Raw genomic sequence first — 19,387 nt, 5'->3', positions numbered from 1 at the left:
TTGTGTGCAGTAAGCTTCCAAATTCGTAACAATATTACACATGATCCGTCCAATCTCCTGGAACCCACACATTTGTGGAGATAGTAGCCAACAGCAGGAACTTACACGCACACACGAACATGCTTGCACAAACACAAGGAGGTGGATACTTTGAGACCTGGGAGGGCTCTGTTCCACCTTCTGAAACCACCATATGGAGATAATAACCAAAACACGCACAGTAATATAGTTGTGTTCATGTGCCAACTCTGGCTAATGATGCAGGTGAACATGTTGTGTAGAACATTTGAGTGTGTCCCAGTGTGGACATTAGTGACGGACTACAATTAGTGACGGACTTCAATACAATACAGCTCCAGTTTCACATGAAATTTTATGTTTCTACTCATAAATAAATGTAAGGAAACAATTGTTTTTTCGTTCTGCTTTATTCTACCAACAAAAATGCAAATAAAAACCTGAGCAATCGCGTGCTCTGCTTTCTGATTTATTCTGTGAACACAAGTGCGGATAAGAACAGCCATCTTGCACAGGAAAGGAAGGAGCAATTTTTTTTTTCTCAAGATCATCAAGAAATGACAAAAAACCCCAAAACAAACAAAAAAAAAACAAAACAAAGAAGGAATCAAACATTTAACGTTTGCAAGAATAACACACAAAAAGTATTAAGTAAGCAAACAAGGAATGTAACGCTGCAGGTTCACCAGACAGTAATGACCTCAGTAAGATGGGTCCCCAAAACCAGCGTCCAACTGTGCCTGGGCAATCTCTGCGAGTAGACCATCATCCTGCAGGTGAAGCTGGCACACAAGGTGAGGCAAAGTAAGAATGACCATCGAGATTTCATCGTCTTTTAATGATGGAGCATACGCGTGGACTTAGTAGCAAATCCGTAGTCTTACGAAGTAAGAAAATAAAATAAGAGTGATGGCTCAGTTAAAGAATTAAATCGTTAAAGGACTATCATAAATGCATGCACCTCTTGTTTTTCTTCTCAACAGAAATAATAATAATGTTGCGGGATAATTGTAACATTTATAATGTTCCGATGCACTGCACTTTCTGTAAATGCCACTCGGACTTTTCTTTTTACCTATTATTTGACGTTTATGTGGCATAATATTATAAAACGTTGTTCATTAAAAAAAAAAATTCTTCATTCATCAAAATGTTTTTTTTAACTTTAAGTTGTATTTTATATGGACAATCCAAAATAAACCGAAATTGTTTTATCCTTTTCTCAACCCAAATAATATCAGTGATATAGGATCAACGCAGTGCAACCAGGTGAACCTTTACTATTACAACGCACAATCGTCTGCACAAGTGCAGGTGTGCGGCCTCTTACGGTCAAGTAAAGAACTAGATGTGATTCCCCCTGGTCGTTACAAACAAATGCGTGCTCGCTGATGTCATTGTCTGCAAGGCAGTGGCGTGGTGTGGTGAGGCGAGCGTTTCCGGGGCGACAGCGGCCGCTTCGCCGTTGTCCGGGGGCTCAGGAATGCCCCGGCGCCTTCCCTTTGTCCCGGCAACGGGCAGAAGGCGACAAAGCGGCTGTGTGGCGGGTCAGGACAATCTGGCCAGAGATCGGGCCAGGTCCAACCGCGGCGGGCGCAAGCACACGGGGAACGGTGGACCTTACATCACGCTGTCCACTCTTCGCAATGTGGGCAGCCACGATAACGTGCAACACCCATGCGGATTTTATGGACGACATCCACTTCTGTTTGAACCCAGTGAACTCTGCTTCACACTGTCTTCCTTGAAAACGAGAGTACGGAACATTGTGCTCCAGGTGTATAAGGGCACAGGTTGTGAGAAATTATTGAGTTTCTTTGAGATGATGGAATGGGTGCATCACATGGAAGAGGTGAAAAACGCACCAATAACGAAAAAAAAAATAAAAAAGAGCCCACATTACCCCACAGGGAAAAGCAAATGATAAAATATATACTTTTATAAATTTCCCAAGATGCTTGAACTTTTACCTGGTTTCCAATGTACGACTCAACCCTGAGTTTAAAAAAAACCATGTTGCTGCTGATTTAGCCATCCTGGTTTGAGTTTCGAAAGCCAGTTTGGCCGCATTTTATCCCGACTCTTTCCCCAAAAGGGTGCAGGCGCATGATGAGATGAAGGCTGGCCAATCAGGTTGTGACTGGGCCTACACAATTTCAGACAAAGACCAAAAAGAAAGACATGATTTCTTTGGCCTAGAATAATCCTCAATATATTCTGTCACCTTTTGAAACAACTCAGTTGGATAAAGAGAGAAAGGTGGCAAAAGATTAAGAAGATGAGAAGTGTTTTTCACTGGGGAACTATACACATTCAAGGCCTGAAGTCACTTTAACAGAGTATTTCCCTTGGGCCAAGCAGCGTGTCTCAGACCATTTCAGTTATATTAATGAGCCTAATATAGTCACAAATAAACGACTAGCAGTTTGTTGTCCTGATGAGCCCACAGCAAGGGCAAAATCCAGATCAACATCCCAGCTTTTGTCTATTTGTGACCATAGGCTTTAATCTCAGTCTGCAAAGGCTTGAGGACCATACGGATGCCTCGTAGATTGGAGGTGATATGTTGGTGTAATTTATGTACATGATGTCAGTGTCATGTCATAGAGTCAGCGTGCTTCTTTCATTGAAAAAACACATATATATATATATATATATATATATATATATATATATATATATATATATATATATATATGACTAAAACTGGTGTTGGCGCAGTGGTTAGGGCAGCGGCTTGGGATCCAAAAGGTCCTGAGTTCAAGCCCCGTTGGGCCACTGAATTAATACACCAGGGGGTTAACTCAGCCTGTCATCCTTCCGGGGTCGGCGAAATGAGTACCAGTATACTGGGCTGGTGTATACCCCGGTTAAAATAGGTGTACCATATCCCTGTGTCGTAAGAGGCGACCAGGGTTGCGTCAGGAAGGGCATCCGGCGTAAAACATGTGCCAAATCACTATGCGGATCATACAGATGATCCGCTGTGGCGACCCCTAACGGGAGCAGCCGAAAGAAGAAGAAGAAGAAGATATATATATTACTAAAACTCTCATCTTGTATGTATATATATATATATATATATATATATATATATATATATATATATATGTATGTATGTTCCTGAAATACAGCCAACATAGTACATTATAGCGCAAAAATTTTAGGGCCACCTTACTCAACATTCGCTTGCGGTGTGCAGTATCAAGTTTCGTTCAAATCGGGCAACAAAAAAAAATTATTAAAAAATCAATTCCCGATTCAGTCGAGTTCTCTTTGGGAGAATTTGATCAATGCAAACAACCTCAGTGGTATAGTTCGCTGGAGCTATCTTTTTTTTCTTTTCTTTTTTTTGAAATGATTTTTTTCATCAACCGCTGTCACAATGGGAACCCAACGGGTTCACAGATCGTCTAGTATCATATAGAGCTCTTTCTAACCACTGATTCACTGACTGACTGATATTAAAGATCGGTGCCTTCCGGGTAATGTAGAAAGCTGAAATTTTTCATGCCGATGAACATCGAAGCTGGCACACCGGAAAAAATCACAGAATCGTCAGACAACATCCATAAATGAAAACATCAATAAATGAAAAAGAAAAAAAAAACAAATGAAAAAAATGCAGGTGAATGGGTGACCCAAGACAATGGGAAAGCAAGGCAATTTTGTGTGCCGATGGACATCGAAGTTGATACACCAGGAAAAAATCACAGAACTGTTTGAAAGCATCAGTAAATGAAAATATAAAAAAAATTAAAAAAAAATTGAAAGTAATTAAGTGAAAAATCAAATGCAGGTGAGCGGCTCAAGAAAATGGGGAAACATGGTTCATATGCTTACGCAATGTGTAAGCACACCCCACTAGTAATATATAAATCTCATTCTAAACACTGACTCACTGACTGACTCACTCACTCATGAACTCACTGACTGGGAAGCCACCACACAGGGAAAAATCACAGAACTGTTGGAAAGCATCTGTAAATTAAAATATTTTAAAAATGAAAAAAAAATGCAGGTAAGCAACCTGAGAATATTGGGAAGCACGGTAATTTTGCATGCCGACAGACATCAAAGCCCAATAAACCGCGTAAAATCACAGAACCATTGGAAAGCATCTGCAAATTAAAATATAAATAAATGAAAATAAATAAATAACAATAATAAATGTAGGTGAGTCGACGGACATCGAAGCCACCACACTGGGAAAAATCACAGAACTCTTGGAAAGCATCCGTAAATTAAAATATAAATAAATGAAAAAAAATGCAGGTAAGCGACCTGAGACAATGGGGAAGCACGGTAATTTTGTGTGCCAACGGACATCGAAGCCGATACACCAGTAAAAATCACAGAACCATTGGAAAGCAACCATAAATTAGAATATAAATACATTAAATAATAATAATAATAATAATAATAAATGCAGGTGAGCGACCTGAGACAATGGGGAATTTTGTGTGCCAATGGACATCGAAGCCGATACACCAGGAAAAATCATAGAACGGTTGGAAAGCAACCATAAATGAAAATATAAATAAATGAAAAAAATAAATGAAAAAATTAATACCAAAGGGTGTCGTCTCATTTGTGGATCTAAATATATCAACAACCAAAATTGTCCGTGTGTTTTTGGAATACCCTTTACATATATATTGTAAACCAAATCCTCAGATTTGGTTGTGTGCATACCACAATCAGTGAACGGCACATCATGCATTTCCTTCACCCACGGACAGATCTCTATGTGATATGTTTTCTCGATGTGATCTCCATGTGACTTCACCCACAGGTAGATCTCAAAGATATGTCTTTAACAGCCCTGTTTCACATCAGCACCAAGGTCAGAGGGTGGGAGTGATCCAAATTTGAACGCGTTTCTGCCTACTGGACCTCGTCAGTTCGATGAAACCGCTCCCTACCCTTCTCCCACCCCCTCCCCATAAAGCCCCAATCATTGATGCTGCAGAGATTGGTCTGGAGGCAGTGCATGACGTACTGTTCATCCATTGGGTGACATGTACACAAGGGACCTTAATTTCATTATATATTTTTGACTGCTTTAACATTTAACCCTTTGGTTACTTGTGTTGCCTTTCTGAAATACAGCCAAAATTTCTGGGTGTAGTTAATGGAGGAATTATTTCATGACAGTACTGGCACACAATTACCTACTCTTTCACAATGAATATTTATTTCAGATCTTTAACATCTCCAAGTAAATGCTTGCAGATGGGATATGAAAGATTGTTATTAATTGAAAAGTTTTTGAATAATTCCTGCAAAGACCTGCATCTGTGTAGATGAGACGGCCTGGACTTGGCACCTACCTTGACAGCATACTTGTAAGACTGCTCAGCCTCCATCCTCCTGCCGGCCTGGGCATCCGCAGAGAATGAGGACAAGAGGAATAAAAACAGTAGCAGAACATTAGTAAGCACTTTCCCACCAAAATAAAACACAGTGGCACATTGTCTGCTTAAGATCCTGCCTATAAAGTGTTTATTCAGGGCAGAAAACAATGGTGGAAGAGGGGGGAGGAAAAAGACTCCTTTTGACGCGGAGTCTGGGGCCTCGCCCTCTCGGATAAAGGCCGGAGAATCATTGAGCGGAGACATAATGGGGTGGCATGGTTTTGGGCTGCCTTGGCAATGCTTTGGCAGCTACTGACAGCACGAGAAAGAGCTCATGGGTGGGTTAATGGCGAACCCAATCCAAGACGTTCAAACCCCCTCGGCCTTTCAAAGGGCCTGCCTCATTGAGCTGAGTGCGAGAGCATCACCGGGCAGCTGGGGTAGCGGTAAGAAGAGCCACTGGCCAGGCATCAGTGTATTATGGTACAATATGGAGGGTGGTACTCTGAGATTTACATTAGCGCGTGCTTTCTCTGCACACATTGTTTCACGTAAGACTGCAGTAGTGTAAAAGTTTCTAAAAGTTTCGAAACAGTGTGGCTTACAATATTAAGTAACACAAGTTATGGTCCAAACCATCATAGCTTGCAAAAATATGCATGACATTGACTTGCAGGCACACAGTGCTTTACAATTAGCACACATGGATCCTTACAATATTGTCAAGGTACATGAGCCATATTTGGCCCATGGATTGAAGACAAAGCTGGCTTTTACAATTTCTTATGTTTTTAATAATCTCAAAATCTCAACCAAAGAGCTGCAGACATTGCTGCAGACGTCCTTTCAGCCTGATAGGGTGATGTATTGGAGCATGCAATGATGATAACATGATATTGCACTGAGCAGAGATTTACGTTTCGTCGAAGGTCAGTCTGCATACCGATATCATGTAAAATGACGCAGTGTGGAAAGCTTGAACTGACCTTCAGGCAAACCAGAGACAGGTAACCCCACACCACGGCATTGCTGTTGTCCAAGAAGTTTGCTTCTGACAATGCATCCTCCGCTTCCTCAAGCTGTCCAAGCTGATACAAAACAGGCTGAATGAAATTCTGTGAACATGCCTCGAACAAAATTATATCCTTAAAAGTTTTTTTGTTGTTGAATGAACATCGTTTTTGTGTTATGAAAGAGACCACGAGATATGATGATGATGATGGATTCGACATCATTTCTTAAAGATATTTACGGATTTCCTCCACTTTTTAACATGTGAATAAAATAGTTCTAAACATATTTGTGACAACTTTAAGCTGCAGTAAACAACTTCTGAAAGCCAAAATGAACTTTCATTTATAGTATCTCCTTATTGAGGGTGCTGATACCATGTATGCCTGGTGTTGGTTTAATTGTTAGAGTGGTGGGCTTGGGATCCTAGGGTCCTGAGTTCAAATCCCACTCAACTGTTGAATTAATATCAGGTGGGATTGACTCTGCCTGTCATCCTTCTGAGGTCAGCAAAATGAGTGCTAGCATGCTGGTATCCGGTGTTGGGGTGGTGACCCATCCAGGATTATGCCCAATAGTCAAGGAGACTGCTTAGGTAGCACCAATGCTCTGCACAGAGTATGATATGTATGGTATGTATGTACGGACGGATATATATATATATATATATATATATATATATATATATATATATATATATATTGTTGTGGTTACCAAATTCGCAAACCACCATTCAGGTCCCTTAGGTGAGATATCTCGGTAAGTACTTGTGTAGTTAGGCCCAAACCCGTTGTCTAGTGGGAATACATGTCATTTATGCGTGCTGCGACACTTCAGGATAGCCGTTTTTCTTTTACTATCTTTAATTTGGACCAACCGCCATTGTTACAACCACAACATCAACCACCCACCGCGGCGCCGCTTCACGTCAGACCTCGCAACCGTCGCATCGCCACCGTTCTTGTGCCGCTTGTGGGTACCGGTGTTGGACTCGTGCAGGGCGCGCGCCGAACAGCGTGTACAAAACCACGGATTTTCCACTTCAAAAACGGATCAAAAACGACACACGCCCACTTTTGTTCCGTCCAATCGGTGAGCGAGGGGCGATTTGGCCCCGCCCCCAGGGCGTTGGAGGGCGATCGATATATGCAAATTTATGGATCAAAAAGCATTCACGCCCACTTTTTCTCGGGCCAATGGGGAGCGAGGTGAAAGGTCGAAGGCAGAGGGTCAAAGATGAGAAGGCGAAGCCACGGGGCTTATATAAGCGACCGCGTTCGTCAGTCAAGGGAACAGAGAGTTAAGACTTCGCGGGCGGTGGAGTTTGGAAGAAGCGGAACAGAGAGTTAAGACTTCGCGGGCGGTGGAGTTGGGAAGAAGGAGCAAAAAGGAGCTGGTCGTCGTCGTGTGCGTTGGAGTCGGAGCGGAGGGGACGGAGCTGTGGAGAGGCGGCGAGGGCAGACGAGGGGGTGCTCGCGTCGTGCAGGGAGCTGCACCCCAGGGAGGCCGACAGCGCGACCTGGCCGAGGTGGAGACGCTCGTCGCGGGACTCGAGCCAGAATAGGAATCCTCTATACCCCGAGCATCAGCAACCCCCTCCTGTTTCCCCCCGCGCTGAGATAGTGCGACCAAGGGGGCCCCTTTCCCACCCCCTACCAGACACTGTCCGCGAGGCCCGCAGAGTTGAGGCACCATCGCCGCTCCGCGTCTCATCACCAGACGGGTAGGCCCGACCCGGTCTCGGCCTCAGGCCCGCCTCATCCTTGAGGGTATTCTTTTCCTTGGTTTTGGGTATGTGTTGTCGGCGCCGTCTGTGAAGTAAAATTGTATAAGTGTTGCCGTGTGCTCGCGTAATCGGTATTAGATCTGCATTGTCGCATTTGCTTTTTGTGTAAATTGCATTGTGTTTTTCTTTTCTGTGTGCTTTTGGTGGAATTGAATATGTGTGCTTTCCATTCATCGCGAATAAATGTGCTTTGTGTTGAACTGTTTCCCGCTTCGCTTCGTCATTTCCTTCATTGAATCCTCATCTTGCTTCACGTAAAGGGTTGGTAGTGGGCTGAATACGCCCGATAATTAATCGAACCGTCGAGGTCGACGAATAACACCGCTCGGTTATCCCGATAGTACGGAACGGGTCGCTTAAGTGGCCCGTGTCCGAAGTCGACCTGCGGCGAGGTGCGATCGCCCGGTCTACCCTCCGTGTGGGTACTTAGGTAGGTCGAATTTGGCGAGCAACCCTATCCCACGCGGGGGCTGATTGGCTCGATCGCGGTGAGACCGAAAGGTCCACCCGTGACTGGTTCCCGGCGTTAGTCCGAGAGGGTCACGACTGGATTGTCCGTCCGGTGGGCGACGTGCCGCGATTCGAGTTACGTGGCCGTCAGCACGCCGGCGGGCGCGAATCAGCAACAATATATATATATATATATATATATATATATATATATATATATATATATATATATATATATATATATATATAGTTTTTTGGCCACCAAACTTGACAAAATTTTCGTGGTCGATAAAAAGGCACTTTACAATTTAGTAAGTTAGCAATTATCATTGGCTATCTTACTATAATGCAGCTATTGCATATGTGGGTATTGCGTTTGTATCTCTGTCTGTATCCGAAATAGCGACCCTATCCGAAACGAAATGTATCCGAAATGGTGACTGGTGTGTGTGTGTGCGCTAGCCTAGAAGTGGATGGGAAACTGAAGCTAGAATTCAATGTTGTAAATTGTAAAGATAAATGTGCACAAAAAAATAATTTAACTTGAAACTACTTGAATAATGCAACTATCAGGGAACGTGGTTGTATGAGCTGTCTGAGAAGAACAGCACTTAAGTTGCCGTTGTAGACGGGGCCCTTCAGCTTGTCTTCATAATCTCTGCTTGAGTCAGCATGAAGAGACTGGTGAAAGGGATTTCTGCTTTATAAGTTTGGTGTCAAAAAGTTATACAAACGAGATACAATGATCGCAGATGCACCAAAAATGTTTCACGAGGTATGTCCGTTCTGATGTTCCATAATCTGTGCTACAGGGAATTCGTTCTCCCGAAGCAATTTCTCGGCCAGGATAATGCTGGATGGTTTGCCATCCTTCTCCCAGCAGTAGTTAGGACAGGAATTTGTAATTTGTTTATGCTGCTGGCAATAACTCATCTACTCTTCACGAAGGACACCGTACGAGCTTTAACGTCCACCAACTAATGGCAATAGACAGGACGCCTGTTTAATATCCATCCGAGGGATGGCACACATTGATGAATCAACCTGCCTGTGAAACAATGGGATGACAGTTATTATTGTCATTTTTATTTTTTAGCTGGATCAGGATTTGAACCGAGGCGAGATGGCTAAGAGGTAAGTGTGCATACCTCTAGGGGCCATCATGTCACCCCAACTAGGTACTGCCGGACCCTGACATTCGCCTGGGATACGCTCATAGAAAATGCTGCGAATGTAGAATTTGCAAATGTTGGGGCATTATTTCAATGGCAAAAAGGGGGATAGGTTTTTTTATTTTTTTCACTTCATGACAGGTTTCCTATATCTACCGCTAGTGATATCGATTCAGCCTGGGAATTCTTCCACAGAAACCTGTTCTCTCTTATGCCCAGATTCATCCCACTTCGTCTTCAATTATCTTCCTCATCCCCCCCCCCCCCTTTGCTTCAAAGGTCAGGTGTTGCCTCAATGAGTGAGTGCACCATCCTTTGGAGAACGTGACGTTAATCTCGGTGGACTGCAAACAATGGTCGGTGTGTATTAAACACCCCTCAGTGTCATTCGGAGGAGTAGGCCATTGCGTTCCGGTACTCCAGATGAATGGTGCCCTAACCTACATCAACCTGCAATCGAGTGGAGACTCATCCAGGGTTGATTTTCAGCCATGGAGACGTTCATTCATTACTTGAGTGTCCGGTGCTCTGTCTAGAGGTACGAGTTGACCCAACTATCTATTATTTAGACATGATGAGAAGACATCATTCAGGTTCGTATTTTGTCTTTTTATAACCATTAAAAAACAATGTCACATGCTTGAGAACACTCTTCCCTTACCCTGTAGCAAGCGATCCCAGCTCCCAGGCAGGAAAATTGGGAAGGATAACTTTTACAAGCCAGGAGATACATCTGCTTGGCTTTCTTATACTGCAATGACAAAAACAAGAGGGTTGTGGATGTTGTACTGCATTGCCTGCTTTTGTCGAGTGGTGTACTTACATGGTTGTGCATTAGTCACCGGTGAAGAATATAGTTAATGCATTTTAACCAAGTTTCGATTTTGAGATGGGCTTCAGGCATGAAGACAAAACACAGTATGTTGACTGGGAGGCAGTGAGGAACAGATGTGCAAATTGGGTAAATGAACAAACAAGTACGGTTTAGAGTTCGGAGTTGAGAAACGAGGCTGGATAAGCAAAGGAGTGGTTTGCAGTTGTCAAAAAGTTGTTGTGATTGAAGACATCAAAAAATTTTTGATGGTGCGCCACTTTGAAACTTTAGAGGGAAAAGCAGGTTTGGGAATTGACAACAAAAAGATTCACAGGACAGAAAAAATAGAGAAAATGAATGAAGGTGAGTACAGAGACTAGGCTTTGGAAGGTTAAGGAAACAGAGGTTACTCGATGAGTGTGTATACATCCTGCGATGAGGGGGGGGGAGGGATGTGAGGCTGAAGGGACGACTGATGTGAGACCAGATGAGTGAAAGTAGAAGATAGAGAGGTAAACAAAGTGTCTGCACTTGAGAGAAGGAGTGAACCTTGTGCCTTGACCTCACCCAACTCTTGGTGGGTCAGCTCAATGATATTCATACTCTAGTCATCACAGCATCCACCAAAGCCGAGAGCACTGAGGAAGATTTGACATTGTGATCAATTCCCAGTCTGTGCCTGATTTTCAAAGCCCAATGTGGAAATGTGTTTCCAGAAGTTTGTGATGTTCATTGAAGAGCTCTTTTTGAGACTTGGTAAATATTTGTGTTTCATATTTGGATTTTATACTTTTATAACTTGACAACCTGTATTTTTGCATGCTGGTTAGACAAGTAAATGTGGTGCCCTCAAGTCACTTCTCGATCCTTTCCTCATCCAATTCTCTATAATGTGGTTAGCAACTATCTTGAACCCCTGGAGGGAAGAATGAGATTGAACAGATTGGGGAAGTTGGTTCCATTGGTGTGGGAATAGAGGAAAGCAAATGAGTGAAAGTGAACAGTGAACCTATATTTTTGGAGTTTTCTCAGAAGTGGGTAAGGAGGAGATCATGTACACTCTGCAGAAACCTGGGGGTGGTGGGGTTATGAGAGAAAAAGCACAGACATGGCAGAAGGTGGGTGCAAGATCAGAAAGGAGGCAGTAGCAGATGGAGAGGCCTGCACCCTTTCTGCGATGTAAGAATAACAGGCCCAGAGATCAGCTTAATCGCAGGATGTTCCAATCATTTTGAGGATCTTGGCCTCCACGGCATCAAGGTGAACAAGGTGTGAAGCAAACAAAGGGGATAGCAGTACTCCATTGAGCTGCGAATGACTTAGGCCTTTTAAGGTGTTAAAAGTTTGGAAAGACTTCGCACAACGGAGGATGCCGAGAAGAGGCTTTGAAAGTCAACTTGGATATGTGGTTTGTCCAAGAGAGATAATGGATGAAGGTATAATGCCCAAATGTTTTAGGGACTGAAATTCTTCAAGTGGTTTGTTAAGGAAGTGAATGAAAGGGCTTGTTGGTCCTTACAGAGTGTAAAATTTGTCAGGGCTGAAGGACATATTCCAAGCGTTGGACCAGCTCCTAATTGTATCAAGGTCTGCAAAGAGGGAAGAGGCTGCTATCTACCTATTTCATGGTATGATGGATTGATGCTATGACAAAGGGTGGAGTCATATGCGAAACGATAAAGAGCATTTTCCCAAAGAATCACAAATATCGTTGATGAAGATGAAGAACAGGACTGGATCTAAAGCACTGCATTGGGCACCTCAGCCTCAACAGGGAGAGATGAGACGATGCCATTGATAGCCATGCACTGACAGAAGGAGGAAGTCCTTATCGTGACTCTCGGGAGAAGCTAACTGAATGAGCAAAAATGAAATATCCAAAGACTGTTGTAAAAACTGTACTGTATTTGAAGATCTGAATTTAATCAGCATTGAAAAGTAAATTCAAAATGATGACCCTGAAAAAGACAAGAATTTAGAATTGTGCAAACACTGCCCCACAGGGCGTCAGATGGCATATCACATGCTCACTATACACAAATGCTATTTGGAGGAGGACTGCCTCACCACCCTGCCACTTCCTGCCCTTCTAAAGGCAGCTGCATCCCCGGACACCTGACACCGGGTTGGAGCATTTGAGGGAATGTTAATGACACCCACCCTGCTGTAAACAGTATGCCAGCGTGGAGTCCTACACTCGTGTCACAATTAGTGTGCTGCATTTAAACGCCTCGAATGTCACGCTGTTGTCATGGAGCCCAAATGACCGCGTGGACATAATGATTCATCTCAATGCAGGTTTCTCTAACAGCAATTATTTACGTGGGGGAAAAAAAAACATAAATATTTTATGCACATTCTTTCCTGTCGAACAATCTGCAGCTCGAAGCATGCAGGTCGGAAGGAAGTGGGAATAGGAGGCAAACGTACAGGGAGTAAAAAATAAATTCCACCACATTTGCATGAATAATAAATGGAGGACTTTTTGAAGATGATAAAGGTCAATTAAAGTTGGCATTCTGCAGATATTTTAAATTGATCAGGCATAATTCACCACATCTAGACCTCAGAAATGATTTGCTATCATTTGCACTGATATTGCGGGACTATAAGGTCGTTGAAAGTTCAGGGAAGATGAGGCTGTAGATGCTTTGGTATCCAAATAACCTGTATACCTGTCCATCCCGCAAATAAATGGATGCAAGTTGAAGGCAGACAGTGCGTATCTCTGGGGTTTCCTCAACAAAGTCGCAGGTCCGTTCATAGCAGTCCTGAGCTTCAGACGGCCTGCCCATTTTGTAGTAAAGATGCCCCATGAAAGCCCAAGTGTCAGGGTTCTGAAAAGGTATTAAATATCAAAACCATGTCATTTAATTAAAGTCATAAAAGTAAGAGAAGAAATTTCTGCTTCTGGATTAAAGATTTTTGCACTGACCAAACAAACAAAAAATTATCACAAAATATAGCATCTGCGTATCAGAGTCAGTTCATGACCAGAATTGTGATGCATGAGCCACAGCCAGTGGACATCCGAATGGGAGTGTATATATTGGGTAGAACCTTGTGATCATACTGGGATGCCGTCTTCAGGTCAAGTTCAGCTTGTACGAAGTTCCCGCGTAGCATATGTAGTTTTGCAAGAATTAAGTGATACTCGGACCTCTCAGAGTCTAACAAGTCCAGGACTGCACACGACAATGCCCTTTCAGCAACCTGTCAGGCGAGGTGAAACCAATTACTGAAATCATTATGATATCGATAAGCAATATTAGCAACATCGGTATCCTCCAACAACCTCATCCTTATAATAACTTCATGATTCCTATTTGAAATGTTCACGCATTCCAAACAAAATTGCGGATTTAATGCACAAAAATACACCAAAGTTGAGATTTTGTCTGATAATATAGGCTCAGAGGTCTGTTTGACCACAGAATGAACTTCGTATGGGACCTGCGGAACATGTGCTTCAACCAGGAAGTTTGAGGCTTGCAATAAGCTGTTAAGTGTACGTGGAAGGGTGCCAAGGCATTCTCTTTTGGATTCGTCCTGAGTTATGCCTTCTTGTGGTGGGTGATTCTGCCCCTGAGTGTTCACATCCACTTCAGTGCTGCCACCTGCAGCAAAAATGTTGTGATGTCACCAGCATTACACATGGCTCACTGAAAATAAAACGGTTAAACCAATTATTATGAACAGCTCAAGGGAAAACAGCACTATTGCTGATAAACATCATAGTTCAATGTTATAATCGTGTCCCAGAAAAATGAAGAGGTTAGTGATGATGTCATTGATTATTGTTATTATTATTATTATTATTGTTATTGATTATCAACAGAGTTGAAACAATGTTCCATTGGTATGTTTATGTGAGGATTTTGTACTTCTCCAAAATTGAAGCTGAGTTTCTTACAAAACTTTGAAGGAACCTTCCTCATGCACGTTTATGGTCCGTGGAACACACAAACATCGGTCCATGAATTATAGTAAGGATTATTATTTGTTGCTAAAGACTATTGGTGTAAAAACAAACAACAGCGTTTGAGTCTTGTTTCCAAAAGCGAAAGCCTTTTTTAGGTTTCTTTCCTTCATACTGTTCATTATCACAGCTCTTCACTGCAGGATCCACCATTGGTTGAGAACTACATTCCGCAGCTGCAGCCAGGTTGCTCTTCTGTGCTTCTGAAAAAGCCATCTGTGCAAGGATTTTGTTTTGCTGTCCAGTATAAACAAGACCTGTAGAAGTAACAAACACAGCAAGCCCAACCATAAGCAGGTGGTAAAACAAAATTTGGAAAGGTACAACAGGGTTATATACAGTCTGTGGCATAACCCAACCACTTGTTAAACAAATATTAAAATCAAAAAAGGAGTTCACTTTCACGTAAACCAAGATGAATACACATTATATACAATGTATTTTTATGCGAAAAAAGAGGGAGGGGGATCCATAGCTAGACTGTGGTAAGATTAACATGGTCTGTGTGTTTCGAGTAGGTTAGATTGCCATGTATCATCAGGGACCTGTCAGAATAAGTCGTTTGTTACATGTGGTGCGGAGGAGGCATCGTATGTAATTTATAGAGAGAGTATACAGAGTAAGGTTGTAAAATGTCTGAACTTCTGTAAGATGAGGCCAGGCGAGGAATTTGTAGTTTCACGGTGCATAGAAGGGGCTCGGTTGGACCGTCACGATCTGTCTGGCCAATGTGTGTGAGCCATCGTGGCAAAATAGGCTGTGGAGACCGGAATAAGGCATTTTTATTCCAGCATCCCTATGGGTGTGATGTCCTGTAGTATGGACCTCCCACAATGATCAGGAAATCAATGACAAGGTCCGTGGGAGGAAAAGGTGGTTCTGAGGTACGGAGGGCAGCGCAGAGGACCGGGGATGGAGGCAGAAGGTGGGGACATCATACAGAGAGTCATGGGAACTGGGCTGGACACACACCAATAATTATTGGAGCTGAACCTTAAGGCTTTAAGCATCTCTTGCCTTACCACTGCTTGGCCACCATCTTTTCTCTCCTGGTCTTCCATCATATCTCCTTCTGCCGTCTTTGACCACATCTTCTTCTTCTGTCTTCGACGGGATTGCTACTGTGATACTGCCCATCCTGAGGAGGACTTTGCTGTGCTCCAGCGACCTGCATATACCAGTTGCTTTGTGCCATCCAAAGCCTCGCTTGTCCCATTGTTCTTCATGTGAATCGGTATTGTCGGTACCTTAGTGTGATATATTTATTTTTCATTGTACGTAAATTTGCGTGCCCCCTCATTCCTATCTGTGTCCATTGATCGCTTGGTCCGTACCGTTTATGATCACGTCTTGTCTATACCCTCTTCCTTGTACTTTTCTTTAAAACCACCCTTATAATTATAAAAGACATCTTCCTGCCCATTGCCTCTTGTGTGCGTTCCACCACCTTGTTCGGTATGTATTGAATAATCCTTGAGGAATGGTAACCATAAGTTAAAATAACTGAATGCAGTAAGAAACCATTTTGGAAATCTATGGAGGCATTACAAGACCTCCGGCGTGAAGGCAAGCGCGTCACTGAGCCTCAGACGTGATAGTATATTAGACACCCTTGAAACCTCACTTAGGTTTTGCTCAGAAAGTCAAGAACTATTAACATTCATAATGCATTATTTACTTATTCTAATCTATTACTTAAAGGAGAAACATCCGTCCGTCACACAAATAAGAAGCAGGAATTTGAGCTTTCATGTAGTGGTTCCTGCTCTTGTAGAATAATAAAAATGGTACCGTTGGAAGCTAACAATCGATTTACTTGGTTGGATAGCTAATAATGAATTTACTTGGAACAAAAATTTGTGTCCATTTATTCATGGAGATGCCTGTTTTAAAAGCCAATCTTTCAGGAATTCTCAGTCCAGCTATAAACTGTCACCCTGGGGTTTTTCATGCTGGGCAATACATAAATGTGTGTGTGTCATCCCTCGGATGGACATTAAACTGGGTGTTTCCTCCTCTTGTATTAGTTGGTGGATGTTAAAGATCCCACGCTGTCATTTGTGAAGTGTTGGTGAGCTTCCGCCAGCACCCTGAACAAAATATAAATTATTGCCCTGAATTATTGTGTCGGAGTGGTGACTTGTCCAGTATTGTAACCCCAGCCAAGAAACTGCTTCAGCTATAACAACAGCCTTGTACTGTATTGAATATGCCAAAGAGGCTCTCCAAAAAGACAACACCGCAAATGAAATATTATTGGGTGGGTGCTTGGATCTGTAAGCATGAACATGATACCGAGAATGATCCAGGCCAACATGCTTCTGGGATCCTTTGATGTAACCTTCTCCAACAGAATCTCCGCCTCCTCGTACCGCTCATCAATCACACACATCACGCCACATAAAATCAATCTGAGACAAAAAGGAGCAAACAAAAATCTGTCAAAAGATTTATCTGAATTTAATGCCTACTATGCAGATATAAACCCCACATTTGAAACAGTAATGCTCCTTAAATTGTTCACCCTCGCACGTTGTTCTGGTCAACAGCTATAGCTTCTCTGAAGCACTCCTCAGCCCGAGTAGCATCTTCAGTGCGTAAGCAGAACATTCCATAATCAATCCAACGTTCTGGGTCCCTCTTGTCCTGCAAAATCACCTGCAACAAAGAAAAGTCCTCAGACAAGAGCATCACATTTTGGATGTAACGACCAACCACAGTATATATCATACCACCTGGACGATGTACTCTTGACTTTAAAACTTTCTTTCATTTCTCAGAACAAGAAATAACCGCTTCTACCGGGAGCGAAGTAGGTGTCAATACCCCCTCCCTCCTCGAGGTTTTTCTTCTTCTTCGCAAGACGGATGGACAGATGCATCTCCTTTTCATAATAGTAACACCCATTCCAAATGAGAAGCGAAAAAGGTGTCAATACCACTCTCTCAGGCAGGGCTTGGTGGTTAAAGCACTTGCATTATTCTCCATGTACAGGCGAAAATCACAAGTCGTGTCCCCATTCTTGTCGGGAGGCGGGGGGGGGGGGCAGGGAGATTAGCAGGGAATTACTTTGTGCCCGTGAACTGATTTGAGATTTCCTCAGCCGTTTTCGATTCTATAATAATCAGACATACAGATATATATATATATATATATATATATATATATATATATATATATATATATATATATATATATATATATATATATATATATATATATATATATATATATATATATATATATATATATACACATATATATATATATATATATATATATATATATATATATATATATATATATATATATATATATATATATATATATATATATATATATATATATATATATATATATATATATATATATATATATATATATATATATATATATATATATATATATATATATATATATATATATATATATATATATATATATATATATATATATCTCATACACGCACACACACACTTAATTTATTGTACAGTATCGGCTATTCCTAAAATATAATCATGGAGTATGGTGGTACACCATATGGAGGGATGATATGGGGGAAAAAATGGTCACCCATTCAAATGTGTACACAATGATATGCTTATAAAGTGCTTTAGAGTGAAGTCATCAGCATTTCAAAGCCACATCTTTTATTCTCGAGCGTTTTTTTGAACTACCAGGATTTAAAAAGAAGCCAGAATACATCGCTAAAGCACCACAACAAATCGCAAGATCGCAAATTTGTACTTCTTCTTCTTCCTCTGTAAAATCAATGTAAAACTGTAGCCCAACCTACCTCAATGAATGCTGAAGCCATGATGATGATTCCAATGTGAGGAAGTTACTTTGTGTCAGAGCTAGTGCACACAACCCAAAATTAAAAAATATATAAAACATTAATTGTGTTATTAGGAAAAGAAATCGAACATAAATGTGGACTCAACCAAACAGGGCAGGATTGTGGGAGGAGGGAAAATGGATACTGGACAGAACCATTCCAAAAGTTATACATATCCAACCCATCCCCCAAATCAAATGAAGCAAGAAATAAAACAATTTAACAACATAGATGGCTTTAATCCATAACAAAATAACAACATATATATATATATATATATATATATATATATATATATATATATATATATATATATATATATATATATATATATAACATTAAGCATTTTATTACTAAAAATAAAAAAAATACAAAAACAAACAAGGTATGAGTGACATCACATTATGATGCCACAATACAACATCACAATCTTCTTATGGATTACCATCATGACATCTTTTGATATTTTACCTTTATTGTGGGATTGTGATGAAATAATGTCAAAAGATATTATTATTAACTTGCCCGAGGTTTGGACCACCAACCTCCCAAACTCATCGCGGATGCTATATCATCCAGTTTATCATGGCACTGCCCTACTCTGACTCTTTCCTTGAGTTTTTCTCATTTTGTCACCTGATGAGAAAATAGCAGCTTTTCCTTATCCGTTCTCACTATCAGAATTATTATCTGCTACCTATCCAGTAAGAACCTGAAAAACAATCATTTAGAAAGTTTAAATCAGTACGCTTAGTGGGTTTTTCGTTGTGAATGATAATTTTTGGACCAAATTCTTGAAGTACTTTTCATAAACCTTTTTGAAAATATCACCTTACAATTTGTGGAACAAAACATTTCTTTCTTAAGAACAATTTCCTGCTGGCATGCCACTTTAATCAAGGCTTTCAAGCCCAGAATGCTCATGCCTTGCTCAACACAGAGGTAACAGTGAATCCGAACAT

At 41.5% G+C, this 19,387-nt stretch overlaps 1 protein-coding gene across 15 annotated transcripts in view; it reads right to left on the bottom strand.

Annotated features, from left to right (window-relative positions):
• Positions 1-409: 409 nt before the first annotated feature.
• Positions 410-19,387, bottom strand: part of CFAP70 (cilia and flagella associated protein 70) — a 39,792-nt gene continuing 20,814 nt past the window's right edge. For 12 of the 15 annotated variants that reach the window (XM_085851328.1, XM_085851315.1, XM_085851316.1 and 9 more), the window contains 10 exons: positions 17,112-17,245; positions 16,883-16,998; positions 14,697-14,844; positions 14,062-14,227; positions 13,669-13,821; positions 13,284-13,445; positions 10,456-10,545; positions 6,362-6,463; positions 5,352-5,399; positions 410-800 (listed from right to left, as the gene is read on the bottom strand). In XM_085851328.1, coding sequence (XP_085707454.1) covers positions 720-800; positions 5,352-5,399; positions 6,362-6,463; positions 10,456-10,545; positions 13,284-13,445; positions 13,669-13,821; positions 14,062-14,227; positions 14,697-14,844; positions 16,883-16,998; positions 17,112-17,245 — 1,200 coding nt within the window. In that variant the 3' untranslated portion in view covers positions 410-719. The remainder of the gene's footprint in view (positions 801-5,351; positions 5,400-6,361; positions 6,464-10,455; positions 10,546-13,283; positions 13,446-13,668; positions 13,822-14,061; positions 14,228-14,696; positions 14,845-16,882; positions 16,999-17,111; positions 17,246-19,387) is intronic. The other 3 variants (XR_015050571.1, XM_085851317.1, XR_015050572.1) reach the window with 3 other exon arrangements.

The sequence above is a fragment of the Eptatretus burgeri genome, chromosome 13 (genome assembly GCF_056783735.1).
Source record: "Eptatretus burgeri isolate ZD-2024b chromosome 13, Ebu_testis_v1, whole genome shotgun sequence".
In the NCBI taxonomy this organism is placed as follows: Eukaryota; Metazoa; Chordata; class Myxini; order Myxiniformes; family Myxinidae; genus Eptatretus; species Eptatretus burgeri.
This window is presented reverse-complemented; position numbering and strand designations above follow the sequence as displayed.